The 16,304-nt window shown below is 36.1% G+C and overlaps 1 protein-coding gene across 1 annotated transcript in view; it reads left to right on the top strand.

Annotated features, from left to right (window-relative positions):
• Positions 1–16,067, top strand: part of RPAP2 (RNA polymerase II associated protein 2) — a 39,483-nt gene extending 23,416 nt beyond the window's left edge. The window contains exons 12-13 of the mRNA XM_010010286.1: positions 13,503–13,652; positions 16,055–16,067. Of these exons, the coding sequence (XP_010008588.1) occupies positions 13,503–13,652; positions 16,055–16,067 (163 nt within the window). The remainder of the gene's footprint in view (positions 1–13,502; positions 13,653–16,054) is intronic.
• The last annotated feature ends 237 nt before the right edge of the window (positions 16,068–16,304 follow it).

The raw sequence follows: 16,304 nt of genomic DNA, 5'->3' as shown, positions 1-16,304 counted from the left end.
AAAGTACTTTCCTCTGCCATTTAATTTTAGCCTTTTGTGTGAGTAAACAAGAGATTTCTGTTGCAGCTTCTGTTTCAGCCCTCAGAAGGGTAGCATGCTAGGTTTCAGAAGACTGCTTTATCACATTGACTCTGGCGGGAGCTAACTCAGGCAGTGGAGTTCATGTCCGATTGAACTCTGTGCCCCAACTATGATCAAGCAGATGGAAGAATTGCCCAGCCCTATAACTGGTTTAAATTTATTGCTCTTGAAAAGGTATATATTTAGAAGATTTCTTTGGAAATGTCTTTGTTTTCCTTCTTCTGTAATTGCTGTTTACACCTTTGCTTATTGGAAGTCATGTCATAGCACAGAGTAAGTTGTACGGTTACACGGTAATATAGAAAGCTGAAAGTAAGATGTGAGTAATCCACACTGTTAAAAGCTGCACTAAACTTAGTTTTAAACTAAATGTATTTTACCTTCATCCACTGAGCAAACTGAACTGTTAATTTTGCAACTGAATCCTGAAGCTGTAGCCCTATGAAAATATACTTGCTTCCTTATTAATAATTAATCTTAATACATTCAATGCAAACATTTTTTATCATGAAACATTACCCACCTGTTAAAAGAAAAACATGACTTTGACACACACTTGCATCTTTCATTTTCAGAGTTCTAACTTAGTAAACTTTCTAAAGAACAGCCTACATTAACGGGGGCATGACACATAGATAGTGTTTTTGACTTACAGGAAACTTCATTTTAAGATGAAAATCAGTGTTGATTTGGCTTGTTATTTCTGGTACACATCATTGGAAAGGTTATTACGGCTTCCTAGCATGTGATCCCCGGGTATATTGTGCTAGCACAATTTTTGGCATGAGTTCTGGATTAATTTGGTTGGTTCTACGCAGAGTCATAATGGCACCTCTGCTAGGTTAAGTGTGTGTCCTGTTCTTCTTTAGCACTGAAATAAGTTGTGCCCAAAGCAGAAGTATTGTATTCTTTAACTCTTCTGGAACCACTACAACAGGAAAAACTTCGTAGAAAATCCCTAAAAGAGCAGTATCTTTTGAAGATCTAATCATTCCTCTTTTTTATGGCACTTGATGCAGATGATGGAATGTAAAACTGTATAATACTAGACAGTAAGAAAGGTTGTCTGTAAGGACATGCTTCATTCATTAGAAGCATGTCTAAAGGACATGCTTCATTCCATCTAGTTTCCTTTATCGTATTGCTATTAAAAGTGTGAGACCTGATACAGCAGGTGGTATTTTTGCTGTGAAGTGTATAATGGTTTTGAAGGAGGAAGAGTCCTGAAAGCAATTAAAAGCCATGAAGATCTTAAAAAAATCTTCCTTTATGGATTATTTATGTCTTAGAAAATAAAATTTAATGAATAATTGAGCTAAGTTACAGTTTGCTTTGATCAGAACAGTGATCCACAGAGCCATGCATCAAAGACCTATGTCAATTAGGGGGAAATAGAGACATGCATTTTATTAGCTTTCATATCAGTAATGTTATGTTGGAGAACACTGGTGTTCCCATAATATTCTACAGTGACCAGGGATAAACTAAAAATGACTCGGAGGGGAGAGGAGAAATTACAACTAATTAATTGAGAAAAGAGGCACATTATTTTATGTGATAGTTGGTAGCTGGCAGCACACTGGCAGTGTACACTCCAGTACTGAACTGGAGACTTGTTTTTGTTTTCTAGTACTCTAGGAATCCCATGCAAAGGAAGTTAGTTCTACTACTTGTTAGTTTGTTACTTCTTGAGATAGGAAACATTTTGACACCCAGTGGTTTCATAGTTCTGATCCTGATGTGGGATGTTACCAGTGAAGACAATGTACAGTAGTTTCTGGAATGTGTTCCTTTCATGTTTATGAAAACAGAAAATACAGCCTCTGTGGGGAGGGGAGGGCAGGAGGAAATCCATGTTGCTGACAAGATGATGTGTAAAGTGCATCTCTCAGTGATGGGCTATGGTGAAGCTCACAGAATTTAGAGACAATCCACCAGGATGCAGGTGGCTCTTTTGATACAAAGAGTGTGATTACAGTAAATATTTGGGATAAGATGGCAGCCACTAGTTAATCAGAACGTTGTATAAGTACTATACATAAAATTTTGCATGGCATAATACAAAGAAATTAGAACAGTTATATCCATAACAGCAAATGATGTTCTTTTCCCATTCCTTCCCTAAAGTAAAAGTGTGTTTTATTTGGCTGGCAGCAAACATAGCTAACCAGTGTATGGGAGCTTAATCCAGAGCCTGCAAGGTATATGTGTGTAATTCATACTGTTAGGTGCAAAACCAGCATCACTGGAAAAGCCATGTGGATGCTTGATTATTTAAAGGCTTGGGATCTCGGTACGTTTCCTTTCATTTTGATGTACACCACACTTAGAGCCTGTGTATATTCCTCTCTGTCTTCCACCCTCGTTAGCCATCTCTCTGTCTATCTGAACATTTTAAGATGACACTGAATAGCTCTAAATCATTCATCATAGAACTCAGTATTTCTGAGATGAGGTATTCAGTTTTTTAAAAGGATTAAAAAATGGCTCTTCATGTTGGGTTGAGACCTTATCAGGTATTCTGCTTTTTTAGGTATACTTTCACAAATCAGTGTTTATAGCGTTCTTCTGTTATAGAGAGGGTGAAATTGAGGTTAAGCATCGAACAGTGATTTACTGGAGATCAGTAATAGATCTGGAAATGAAACAAACAAGTAAAGGATTTGGGGGGGGTTGTTTGTTGTTTGTTTGCAGGGGGATGTTTTTTGTTTGTTTGAGTTTTAAATCTACTGTGAGCTGGATGCGTGGGAAAAGGTGCTTAAAAATCTTGAACTTTTGGGGATTTTCAAGAATCTCGTTTTGTCAGGTCCACAGCTGCACTGACATTGGTTTTCCAAACTGGCAAAGGCAAGTAGAAAAATATTGAGGTCCTTATGTTTAACTTCTGAAGGAAAAAAACCTGTGGACAGAGTGGAAGCAAGTCTATTCCTAGCGTGTCTCTTTACCCAGCTGTGTTATCCCAGGTGCTTGATCTGTTAATTGGACTGAAAGGCAGATAATCGAGTTACAATGTTAGAAAGTTGTGAAACTAAACTATGATCAATTTTATGGTCATTGTTTCCCTAGTAACTGAGTACAGGTGAGGACGTTTTATGAAGTCAAGTATTGACAATTTATTTACCTAAGCACATTGCTCTGGAGCTGGTTTAGCTGTAAGACAGTACATTTTAGTTAATCTTTATGATTTTTTTCTTTTTTTGCATATGACTGAGATAATGAATTGATAGGAATTAATGACCAGTATGTGGCAGCAATGAAGTCCAGAAATTGCAAAAATGGATGTATAGGAAACGATCTTTAATTCATTAAGTGTTTAAGGTTTGTATATAAAGGCAGCTTTTAGGTATTAAATTGTCCCGTGGTATGTGCACAGTAATTTATACAACAGTGTGTATTTTACAAAGTTCTTAAAAAGTTCAGGCTCTCAAAAGCTTAGAACTAAGCATTTTTTAATCTTACAGAGACTTAGACCTCTGCTTAATTTCATGTGGGTAAGTAAGTCACCCAAAAACTTCAATAGCATAGATTCCAGTATTTGAGAGGTGTCCCAGGAAAACTTTGTCGAAGATAAAAAGTAAGGAATAGAAGACTTAAAAGGATGAAAAGATCAATTTAAAAATAAAAATTGAATTTATTAAATAAATGTAAATTTGTTACATTTTAAATTTTGACTAAGTTGAAAAAGAGGGAAAAAATGGGAACAAATGGTAGGACTGAGAAGTACCTTTGATCTGTCAGCTGGTTAGCAGGAAACAGACTTCAAATAAATGGAGCTCTTTAAACAAGGCCTGTCCTTGAAATGTGTACCTAAGAAACTTAGATTTGTTGGGACAAACAGCTGATAGTGATTTCTTCTGGGTTTCTGTTGTGAACTTCATTTTGCCTTGGCATTATGCAGATCAGTAACTCAACTGAAACCTTTTGAACAAATCCCTGTATGAATATCAGTGCTTTGAATGGCACACTCTATTACAGAAGTTTTTATGCTTATGAACTGTGATGTAGTAATCTGTCAACTGATGTTGTAGTAATAACTTGAAATAGGGTAACGTAGAGGTGGGTACCGTACTCCATTTGGTTATTTAAAAATCATTCTGCAGTCATATCTATTAATACAAAATAGATACTGTAATTGTGTTATAAGAAACACAGTCTCTGATCTAGCTAAACTTTGTATGAAGAGTTTCTTATCTCTGGATAAGAAACATAGATGTTCTTGAGCAGGTTTTGGTGCTTACTTTAGTCATCTTGTCTAGCTAGAGGTTTTTCTAACCCACTGTTAAATCTGGAAACTCTGATTTGCACATGATGGCCCAAGCAACTGTTTTTTGCCAGACCTATATGATATTTGTTTTGATGACAGTCTCGGTAGTCATTTTAAAATGTTTGAAAACAGAGTTCCCAAATATCGCTGGAACAGGAGGAAAATAGAATCATTCCATATTATTACTATAGCCTTGAAGGAGTCATGGGTCCCAGGATTTTTGTCACTCACATTGTAACATCAGAGTATTTTCAGAGTGTTCTTTGTTATAAGACAGGCTATGCCTGGGCTAAAAACAGTGAGCTCCAAGTACTGAATGAAGCCGACTGCTTAGTGCTACAGGATCAGCACAATGCTAGCAAACGCTTGCAGAGAAGGTGACATCATTTCCCACCTGCTCAATGTTCTGAAATGTGTAGTTCCTTCCCTGGACAGTTGCTGAGGGAACTTTATTTTAAGTGTACTAATATATCGGGTAACGAAACTTGCTCAGAAGGAACATTATAGGAGCGGTACCGTGTGGGAAGAAGCAGTGTTGATGCTTGCATTGTAAAGGTTAAAGTAATTGTACAAAGCAATAGATTTGTAAATTTTCTCTCAGCTGAATAGGAGTTGTTGCTGTCATGTTTATGTGCTACTGACTGAGCAAAATGGGAATAGCGAGAAATACCATTTTCTAGTTACTTTCTGAGAAGAATTGTATCATATAATTATGTTGTGGTAAAACAGTATGAGTTACATGAACTGGAACTTTCAGATGTTTATCTAATTTTTGAGGTGTATTCAATTTTTTCAGTTATTGGTATATGCAGTGTACATTCTAAGGCATGTTGGCTTCAGGTATACAGTGTACAGAACTGACACAAACAGCACTAAACGGCTGTACTAAATCCTTACACTATTTGATGAAATGTCCCAACATAGTTTCTCTGAAGACGTTATGTATTTTCAGACTTATTTTGGGTGTTCCTTTGCATTAGACTTTTCTTTTGTCTGTAAAATTAATTCCCGACCTAATGATGTAAATAGAATTTTTTTATATATATAAGAAAGTGTTTTACTTGTCCTCCGCTGAAAGTCAAAGGCCACCTGTCTTACAGAAGTTAGTATTTTGAGGGCAATCTGAATTTGCTTGAGGTTTTTTCCTCTTCTGTCTCTTGTTGTATCAGTGCAATATTATTATAAGATCTTTTCATTGCAGGATCTTTGAAGTTATGCAGCTGGCTGTTATAAATAACAGCTGGCAGCTGATGGAGAGATCCTTAACTCTCAGGGCAGAGGGGAAAAGTGGCATAAACAATCCACCCTGCTGTTCGTGCACATAGTGTTTGTTAGGTGGAAAAAAAAAAGTACAAAGATCCAGAACATTTTCATTTCATTACATCATTTAAAATAAACAGTTTCTGTACCTCATCAGGTAGCTAGAAGCCTGTTGCCTCAACATGCACAATACAGTTAAAACAGTGGAGTGCCTTTCCAAAACTTTCCTTTTGCAGCTTAACGGACAAACAAGAAATGAACTCTTGGATGGTATGTTAGAGTGGAACCAGCAAAGTATTTTGCAAGTGTTTCTTCAGCCTTCAAAGCCTGGGTGAGGAGAGCATGATATGACACGAGAGAGCTCTGCTGAGCAGTCCCGAGGGCCTGACCTAAGTCCCTGACCACTGTCTTAGAAAGCAATGTTGGTTGGGCTGGTGTCTGAATTGCCAGTTCCCTATTTGGACACAAATAACTGACTAGGGAGGGGGAGGAAAGAAGGAACGGGGAAGAAGCAAATCCATTGTCTCTTTTTCAGTTGTCAGTAAGCACTTGTTATGAAGTGGTTAGATAGATAAACCCTTGTTCCTGTAGGTATGCTTTCCTTTTAGTAGTTTTTATCTACCCAGCTGCATCACAAGTGAAATTTTGGTCCCATTGAAAGGGAGTGGAAGTTGACTTATGTCTGGACACTAACTATATGAAAAGTGTGTGTGGAAGGTGGACTTTAAAAGAAGACTATATATTGTTTGTAAGTTTATATGTAAACGTGTATGTATCAAAGAGAACATTCTTTAACAGACTTGTAGAAGCTGCATAGTTAAAAATGAAGGTAGTGGAAATGGGAAACAAAGTTAACTTGTGAATGAACTGTAAGTTTTGCCATATAGTTGGATTCTGTAGGAATTCCAGTTGCTGATTTTGAATCAGTGTTTGTAGCATTGATTGAAATGTAATGGACAAAAATTTTAATCTATGAATAATTTAGTTTCTGTTGCCATCAGAGGATTAAAGTGTCTGTGCTGGATTCTGTGGACAAGTCAGTACACAATAATGAAAGGAAGTTAAATAATAAATAAAACATAAGTTGCACTTTAGCTTCAAAATTCTTGTCTTTATGATGAGAATGGGTTCTTCAGGCTATGTTTAAAACTAGACCAGAAGTAGCTTTTTTTCCTCAGTAAGAAAATTGCCTGTTTATTTCAGTCAGTTGTTACCATTCAACACTGTGGGCTTTAGAGTATTTCATTAAGAAAATGGGATATAGGAAGAAACTTGGAGAGATTAAAGAACACTGCCTCTGAATACTGACTTCCCTCTTTGACCAATAGGATATCCTAAAAAAGAGCCTCAAATTAGAGGTTGCTTTAATTTCAGAGTTGCAGATGACACTGACCCTAATTACTTCTTTTTTCTGGCACTAATAACATTTGATTTAAAAGAAGACTTAATTCCAGAGATATATTTAAATACTTGTGCATCTTGGTTGTAAGTTAGATGCTTCCAGTTCAAGATTGTCTGTCAAATATTAATGTGTTCTAATGGAAAATACTTACTCTAGAGACAGTCTTTTGCTTTTAAGGTTTGGAGTTTTTAAATGTTGAGCTTTTTAAATCATGTTGGAAGAAACAAGTAGAGGGGTAAGCAAAACTGTGAGCGTAACAGCTGTATTACAGAAGGTGTAATGTTTGCTAATTTCTGAATGTGTGTAAAACCAGTATGATTGTGTAACCACTTAATTATACCAAAGGTTATAATTTTTTTAAGCTCCCTGGTGCTGCATCTTTAACTTAAAACTACAATCACATTGTGCTTCAGATCAGCTTTCTGCCCGATACTAACTTTTGCCTGATGGATGCATTTTGCTTTAAGGACTGTGGAAATCTACTGTGATTTAAGATTCTTTACTACCAAAATTGCTGTCCCTAGACAAGTGTACTGCAAGCAGTGATACACTGATAAGTGAGGGAACTCAATTAATTAAGCAAGCAGTCAATATGGTGTGTAGAACAATCAGAATCACAGTGATACTTTGACTTACTCTGTCCAAATGCCTGAGTGCCTTTCAGTGGGGGTTCACGAAATGGATAAATGCAGCAAGTGTTTCAGTTCACCCCATCAACTGAAGCCCTATTATTAAGTGATTGATACACTGGCAACACTCCAGTTGTATGTGGAGGCAGATGGTCTATGGGCTGCAGTGCACATTATTTCAATGAGTTTTATTGCTGATCTGTAACACTTGTTGTATTGACTCAGTCTAGCTATTTGTCTTAAACAAAACAACATTGTTTAATCAGTTGTGTCGGAGACTTCCTTCATAGGAACATAATTAAAATGGAATCTAAGGCTGTATTCTATAAAACCGCTATAGTAGAAGAATAGCATTTCCAGTTAATAACATTCTTACTGCACATCAAATGTCTAACAAAATCAAAGCACCCCAGTCCTTGTGAGTTCCAATCCTTTATACCTTGTAGAAGCAACCAGTGATGATTTCCCTCATTATTTGAACTCTGATTGGTATGTACAGAGCGGGTAAGACAAGTATGTTAATAGTCCTTGTAGCAGTTGATATTTAGGTAATACTGTCCCAAATGTTTACTAAAAATACATGGGGAAGAGGGAAAGCAGGAAATCTTGTGGGTTTATGGTCTTGTAGCTTAATTCTTCTAAGTAACAATTAATTATTCATAAAGATGAGCAGTCCTACATTTGTGAGTTTGTTTTTCCAAATCTGGAATTGACAAAGTATGAGTTTGGAATGGAAATTTTATAATTTCCAGGATCTCTGAGCCACATGATGGTGGTATTCCCTACTTTTAAGACTTGGACTTCAATAAGCTGCTCTGCTTTCAGAGCTATTTGATCAAAGACGAAGAGCACTGGATCACTAACTTGTCCTTTCCAAATCCCACCAAGTCACTTCAATGTAGAGTTTCATTAAATATTTCTCTTCTGTGTCTGAATATTGGCAATACCCTGGAAGACTTTTAGTGTAAAGGGCTTTTCTATTCAGATTGGGTTCTGCCTAATGCTTTATTGGAGTAGTTGACAGTTAATGCTCAAGAAACTTTTGTGATCATTAGTGCAACTTTGTCATTCTGATAGAAGAATAGTTCTCAGTCATCCTGGTTTTGATGATGGTATAAAACCCCAAGGCTTAAGTGCTTAAAATAAAAGGTAGAAAGAAACTGAGACAACTTAAAAACCGCTAATTTTTATGTTGTGATGATTACATTGAGTCTTACTCATGGTGCTCACATGCCTATAACTGGCAAAGACATTTATATCCTATTTTCCAAAGCTTTCTGTAGAAGGACAGGTGGTCCTTGCCCATTCTGTCATTCTGCTTTGTAATTGCATTCTCATTCAAGTTCCAAGCATGGCAAACAAGGTAAGGGACTGGCAAATGTTACCTTTTCCTAGGAGGAGCTTATTTTTATTACTGGTTTTAGAATAAGCATACAGCTTTTACTCATGAATATACGAGTGCTTTTCATGATGCTGGGTAAATTTATGTGCACTCAAATTGTCAATGTTTTTTTGTGTCATTTTAAGTGAGCATCTTTGAGGGAACAAAAAGGAACCCAGCTCTTGGGTGGTTTTGTTCTTACCCCTATTTCAGAGAGCTGTAACTGGCTGTTATCACAGTGCTGGCTTTGAAATGTTAAGTTTTTTCAAAGGGGATTACAGACTTCATCTTAAACAGAATCAGATCTTTCTGAGGTCCAGTATCTGAGGATGGTGCTGTTCTATTAGTTTGGGGTTTATTGTTGAGTTTCTTTGAAAGGATATTCACATTTTTGGATAGGAAGTGCCAATTCATGCTTGTAACTACATAAAAATACTAGTTTGTAGAAAGCACTGAAACTGTGGACATTGTGAAGTACACAGCTGTCATTTAATATCTTGATCTTCACACGAATTTCACTTTTCTTTTAACATGTAAACACGTGGAACAGGCAGCAAATCCAAACTTTATCAATCAGATGTAGTTTAGTATTTTCAACACTTACACTTTACCTAGCCCTGTTTATCGTATGGTGTAAGTGGGTGTGCAGGAATGTCACTGTTCCATGAAGTCTGATCTATACTGTACTACTTTTCCCTGAACTGAGCATGATTTTCTTTTAATGGGTGTGTGGTGTTGCACAGTAACATTTATGTCTGTGCTTCTGTGATTGGTTTAAAATCATTTAATCCTTTAGCTTTTCTTATTTTTACTTTATTCACAAAGTTTGTTCCATATTAATGTTGCAACATGTAAAAGAAGTAACAGAGAAGCAAAATTTATCTTTCTCTGTTTATTGTTACAGTAGCCAGTTGTTACTATTGTGGTCCCAAGTATCCTATTACCTGTTTATGCTCTACATCTTTTGAAGATGCTGCAGAGGTTTGAGGCATTTCCATGATTCTTGAACTGAAATCCTATCTATCATTAAATTTAATTAGCTATGAGAGTTTCTTCAGGGATAGGGTTATTACATCTTTAGTGACTTGAAGATACTGATTTCAAATACTGTTCTGGTTTATTTGCATACAATTACGGTTTAATTCTGTTAGCATTTCATGCAAAGATGAGAGCACAGCTCTTAATGCACTGTTGTGCAGTACTTATACCTTGAATATTAATTGGACTAGTGTTACTTAGAGCATGGAACTTACCACTAAGTGCCAACTAGCAACGTGTGCTTGCTGCTTCTGCAGACAAAAGCTTCTGCTTCTGTTCCAACAGCCAGTTAAAAGTAGGCGAGTACTCAGTGGTAACTGCTTTTCAAATTACAAGCTACAGCAGCATATAAATGCCAAGAAGACACAGTGTTTATACGTGAATTAATAATTATCTAACACACTGTCCCATCTAGACACAATATTCTGCTAGAAATCTGCACGTGCCTCTCTGAAATAACTTACTGATTTAGGCTCCTGCTTACCTGATAATCAGTAGCTTCAGGAGGTTTTAAACAAGAAATAAAGTTCAGGTAAGTTAAAAAAAAAAAACCCCACCTTGATCCACAGCTAAAACTTCTTTTGTTAAACTTTATTTTTCAATATTTAATGCCTGGTTGTTTCTCTAACAATAGCAATACCTTTTTCTTAGTGTGGGCTAGAAGAGCTACTCTTTACAAGGAGTGTCTTAAACAGTCTGAGAGTTAGGACATGTTTGTAACTCATGAAACTGTTTCATATCAGTGACTGCAGTTCCAAAAAGAAGGGGAAAAAAAATAGATTGCACATGAGTATAAAGATTTCCACTTTAGAAGTTTACTTAAAACTGCACAAGTTTTCTGCTCTTTTTGAAAAACAACATCCTTATTCATGTCCTGTTAAGCCCAAGGCAGGAGTAAGAAAATTCAGCTAAAAACACATGTAAATCTCCAGCAGTGCCAAGAGGGTGTTCTGCAGTGTTAGAGCTGCCTGGTACCAGCACTCAGGAAGTCAAGACTGCTCCTGCCACCAGTCTTGTTTCATGGATGACCTTACTTAATCCTGAGAAGGGTGAATTGAAGACTAGTAATAATGCATCTCCAGGTCTTTCTCTCATTATCCTTGTCTCCAGACTAACCCCCTGATCCTGTGTCAGCACTTCCTGTGCTCCCCTGCTGATAAAATAATGCAAAAGTCAGCCTCCAGATTGTCACCCTGGGCAGCAGTACTCTGCTTTACCTGTTTCAATAGTAACTGCTATACTTCTCACCGGGAAAGAAACAACTCAGTCCTGTCTGTCATCAAGTACATCACAAATCCTAGTGGCCTCAGTCCAAAAATCACAAACCCAACTGTAAATAGTTCTCTTCTGTGGGAGGGTCTATCTAGCAAGCTTTGTACATAAGTCTATTTCTATGCTATGTCCTTTTCTGATTATCTTACGTCCTTCTCCCCAAGTGTCAGTGTTTACTAGTTGAAGCATATAGCTTAAATGTACGTACTGAAATGGAATTCAAGAAGAAATGGAGAATAATTTAATTCATCAAGTCTATTTATTAGTCAACTTTTTTGTAAATTTACTTTTGTATTAATGGACTATTTACTATGCCTTGTGATAGTTCACAAACAAAAGATCTTACTATTTTTGCTTAAAAGACTTTTCTATGCAGCTTTCTTCAAGTGGAAATGGTCTTAATACCAATGAGTGCAAGGAAGTTGATGTCAGATGTTATGTGTAGGCTTTCCAAGATGGGAAGTTTTTAGGAAGCTGTAGACTACCTTAAATTTCTTATTAAAAGTACATAATTTTGCAAACATATTTTAAAATAATTCCTTCCTATTTGGTGTCAATGGTACTATGTATATTAAATACAGTATTCCAGATGAAGTAACTGTTGCTGGGATATGAGTTCTTGTTAATTGATCTTGTCAGTAACATTTCATGTTGAAGCATAAGCTTTAATACTTGATTTTGGTCATTAAAGAGGGAGCTTTTTACCTATTTGTACTTAAGAACTGAATATAACTATTATTACCTTTACAATATTTTGCAATAGATTTATGAGCAAAATAAAGGACTTCAGGATAAAAATAGATTCAGATAAAATTAAAGCACAAATGAAACCCAACAGCTGATCTTTTCACCTCATCTCCATACAGGTATCATGAGCAACCTGGTGTAGTAGAAGGTGTCTCTGTGGCAGGGGGGGTGGAACTAGATGATCTTCAAGGTCCCTTCCAACTCTAACCATTCTATGATTGTATGATTATATATGTAGATCTGCATGGCAGTAGCTCCCTCTGGACTCAGGAATGCATTTTAGCAGTAGCAGTGTATGTTTGGTTTTGGATCTTTGTGCCTTCTGTTGCTGTTCTTGTTGATTTTGGAACTAAATGGAATATATAGTAACGCATGCCTTGCAGTTTCCACTTTTTCAGATTAAGAATAGCATTTTTCTTTTGCACTAAAACCCTATTTATTTCGAGTGTCTGTTCTCATGTATATACTTTATTCTCCTAGTTGGCAACTACTTTCAGCTTCCATTCATTTAATCTTTAAAAATCAGTGGAAATCGGATGAACTTCATCTACTCAGCAGTTCAGAAAATCAGGCCCAAATGGAAGGTTGCAGGCACTTTGAGACTTTAAGCACCCAATTTTGTTAACAAACCAGAAAATAATTTCACTATAGCAAATCTTTGCTATAGTATCAACTTTAAAACTGAAGTTTAATAGCCCATAGAAAAACTTCTCAAGATTAAATTAGCTTTGTTCTAGTTTTGTCTGGCTTTCTTAAAGACTGTTTTTTAAACAGTTCAGTGTGTAAGCAGTATAATTTAAACTGCTTTAAGAAACAGACTGTGAAAACTAACGAATCAGATTGCTCTGATTACTCACTCAAATTGCTTCTCAGTTTGAGAATTTAATTGATGTCTCTTAAGCCTGTGTGCATAAAGTAGAAATAGTAATACTTCTATGTGCTTGGAGGAATCTCAGCCTAAAGCAAAATGCATTTGCTATTTTGACATACTGTGGGTGTTACGGCATAGAGAACAAAGGGAGACTCATCCAAGTAAGTGACCCTCTTGAATGTCTTGAAATTATATACATAATATGTATAGTTAAAATATTATTCTTGGTTACTTTTAGAATTTTATAGTTCTCAAGTTATACAAAGAAGTACACAACTTTTAGAGTATGAATGTTTAGGAGCTTTTTGGTAAAGAAGAAACTATATAACACTTCGCACTTTGTTCTGAATTTCATTTGTCTACATTATAGAACATCAATGTATACCTGTATAATACATCATCTTAGATAATGGAATGAATCAATGTGACATTATAAAAACTGTCTTTCTTCAATACCAGTGTTCAAACTCACAAGCTTTGCTTTTTTGTTTACATCTGACACTTAAAAGTCACTTTTCTGTATCAAATATGTTTGGGTTTTGTTGGTTTTTTGCCAGATTGTCACAAACTACTCCACTTTTCAAGAGTACCAAGACGAGCCCAGTGCACACCCAGTTCCTGACTACGTTGCTGGAAGAACTGCATTTCACAAATGAAGATCTGGAGAGTTTAACAAGAATATTCCTAAAGGACTGCCTGCTTCAATGGTCAGTCAATTGCAAGTTATTTTGCATGGCATAAAACTAAGCCAGTTAACAACAGGTTTAATTCTTAGCATTTTGTAAGTGTGCACAGTAACTATTGATCATATCAGCCCAGAGTAGAACGTGTGTAAAGTATGTATTAAAGAAATATGATGTGGAAACAAGTGTCATCATCTTGTCATTTACAGTAAATGCCAACTGCTTACTTATCACTTTAATCTTTTGAGAATAGTTATAGATATATGTTTATATATATATTTGTAATTGGTTTACTGCAATTCTTGGAGGAATTTTTACTCAAGTTCTGCTACAATTTGTTACAAAAGGAAGTGTGGCTACAATGGTTAAGTCTTATTAAAATGAAATCACATTCAGTCTTTTTGATCTAAACTGAGCTAAAAGCCATGTATTTTTTGCATAATACTGAGACTACATTCTGCATTCTGGGTAGGCTGAGAATGTGAAAAACATACCTTATGTTGATCCTATTTTACTGATTTGATTAATACAGCATTATAGTATTTAATTAATTAATTAGTGTAGTAACATTACTGATCTCACTCTTTTGTTCCCTACAGAATAAGGTGATCATCTTAATATCTCCTGTTATCTGAAATAGTGGCACAGAGAACAGAAGGACACCTTCAATTGTTGGACCTTCTTTCTTTTAAAAGAAAGATGAAATTTACTCTTTAGTTGTACTTCTTGCACTTCTGATTTTTCACTTCTTTCCTATGAATAAGAATTCTCAAGTCTTGTGGAGAAGCAAACTGTAACAGCAGTTGTTTAGGGGTATGCATGACGACTAGTTAAAATGTAGATCATCTGAAAACTGTTTATTTAAAAGCAGTAGAAGGGAATTTGGATTGGATTGGATTTTACTTGCCTTGGAACTCTTCAGCCAAAATTTGTCTACAGGAATTGAAGAAAGGAAGGAATGAAAAAAAAAAAAAAAAAAACAAAGCAAACATATTAGCCTGAAATATTAAGAACACTGCTACTGACATTTTTCCAGTTGATCCGTTGCTTGGAGCAGTAATCTTTAAGAACAATGACAAGAGTACATGAAGATGTCTGATGTATAGCCTGTTTATCTTGCTGCTTATAAGAAATGGGGTGGGGTCTTGGAACTTGTGTAAAAGTTAAACAGCTTCTAATTGTTACTAATTTTGACTTCAAAATATATTTTAATAACTAAAAAAACTTAAGTTTTGGCTTTCTGTATTAATTTCATTTAAGAGTTGTATTGTTTAGACTGAGTGTGATTAGACTTGTTTTTGTCACTGATCATAAAACTAATCCACTGGTAATTCTTAATGATTCTGTAATATGGTTTATTGCATAGTTCTTGCTGTGCTTTGAGAGACTTGAGAAGAAAGTTGTCACAGCAAACACCAGCACTAGTTAAGGCTGAAGCAGGACTTAGCAGGGCTGCCACATAGCAACTCCATTTAAAGAACAGTTTACTCACTGATTTTGTTCCAGTAATTGGACACCAACAGGGAATTCTACACTGCATTATATTATTGCTATGTAGTTCCTTCGTGACAATCAGGATAAATACATTGGTTGCCCCCTACACACAGAAGCCCATGAAGCTTTTCCCTGGAGGCTTCATTGTGTGGTAGAGTTTATTTAGGTGATGCTTGACTTTTCCCAACTCTCCTTGGAATGGAAAGTTATGCTCAGTATAACTTACGAAAGCAACAATTTAGAATGAGGAAAACATTTACTGCAGAGGTCAAGCTATGCATTTTTCACAGTACACAGTAGGAAAAGAATATCCATCTTGATCAGAGCATGTCTGTTGTCAAAGTCATGATGTGGTCTAGGTGGAAGATAGATTAGGTCTGCATCATGATGGAAAACTTTTTACTTGATTTATATGCAAAGAAGGAACAAGACCTCACCAAAAGATAGGCTCAAAGAAAACTGAGCAATAGGCATGATGCTCTGAGCAAAACTTAAACCTTGAATGTGTATTTATCTCCCTGCTTCTGATTCTGGAAGTTAAATCCATTTCTCTTTTTAGTTAGTACTTCGCTGTAGATTCTAAGCAAGCCCTTGTTCTGTTCCATGTGCATTTCCCTTGGGGCATGAAGATTACAACAACCCCATGACAATGCTGCCATACTGAGTACACCTAGAAGGCATTACAAGTGTACATCATACCAGGAACAGGACTGTGTTTCATCAGGTTCAGTGGCTCTCATTTGGGAAGTTTTTACACTTCCCGACAGTTTAGTGGTGTGATTTATTTTATTTTTTTTATTTTTAGGCTTGGTCTTTAGCACTTTCTGTGAAAGAAACATGGGATTTGGTTCTGACAATGAATATAGCTTGTAGGCCTAAAGACCTCTTTATAAGGGTTCACTCTTTTTTTTTTTTTTTCCCCCTTGCCCTAGGAGAACACAATAACCTTTTTCCTTCCATTCTGTAATATGGTGGAAATGCCCTGAAGGGATATTCTTCACTTACCTTTAATGTTTCATCTCCCTTAGACCTGTGTAACACACATGTAAATAAATGCAGGAAGTATACATATGCCCGTTACTTCTGAGAAGGAGGAAGGCTGTAGCCTCATCTCAAAAGGATGTTTCATAGTATCAGCATGAATTAGTTGTACAAAGAGCACAACTCAAGCACCAAAAATCA

The sequence above is a fragment of the Nestor notabilis genome, unplaced genomic scaffold (assembly GCF_000696875.1).
Source record: "Nestor notabilis isolate BGI_N333 unplaced genomic scaffold, ASM69687v1 scaffold6712, whole genome shotgun sequence".
Lineage (NCBI taxonomy): Eukaryota > Metazoa > Chordata > Aves > Psittaciformes > Psittacidae > Nestor > Nestor notabilis.
The sequence above is the reverse complement of the archived record's forward strand: the minus strand, read 5'-3'. Positions and strand labels throughout refer to the sequence as shown.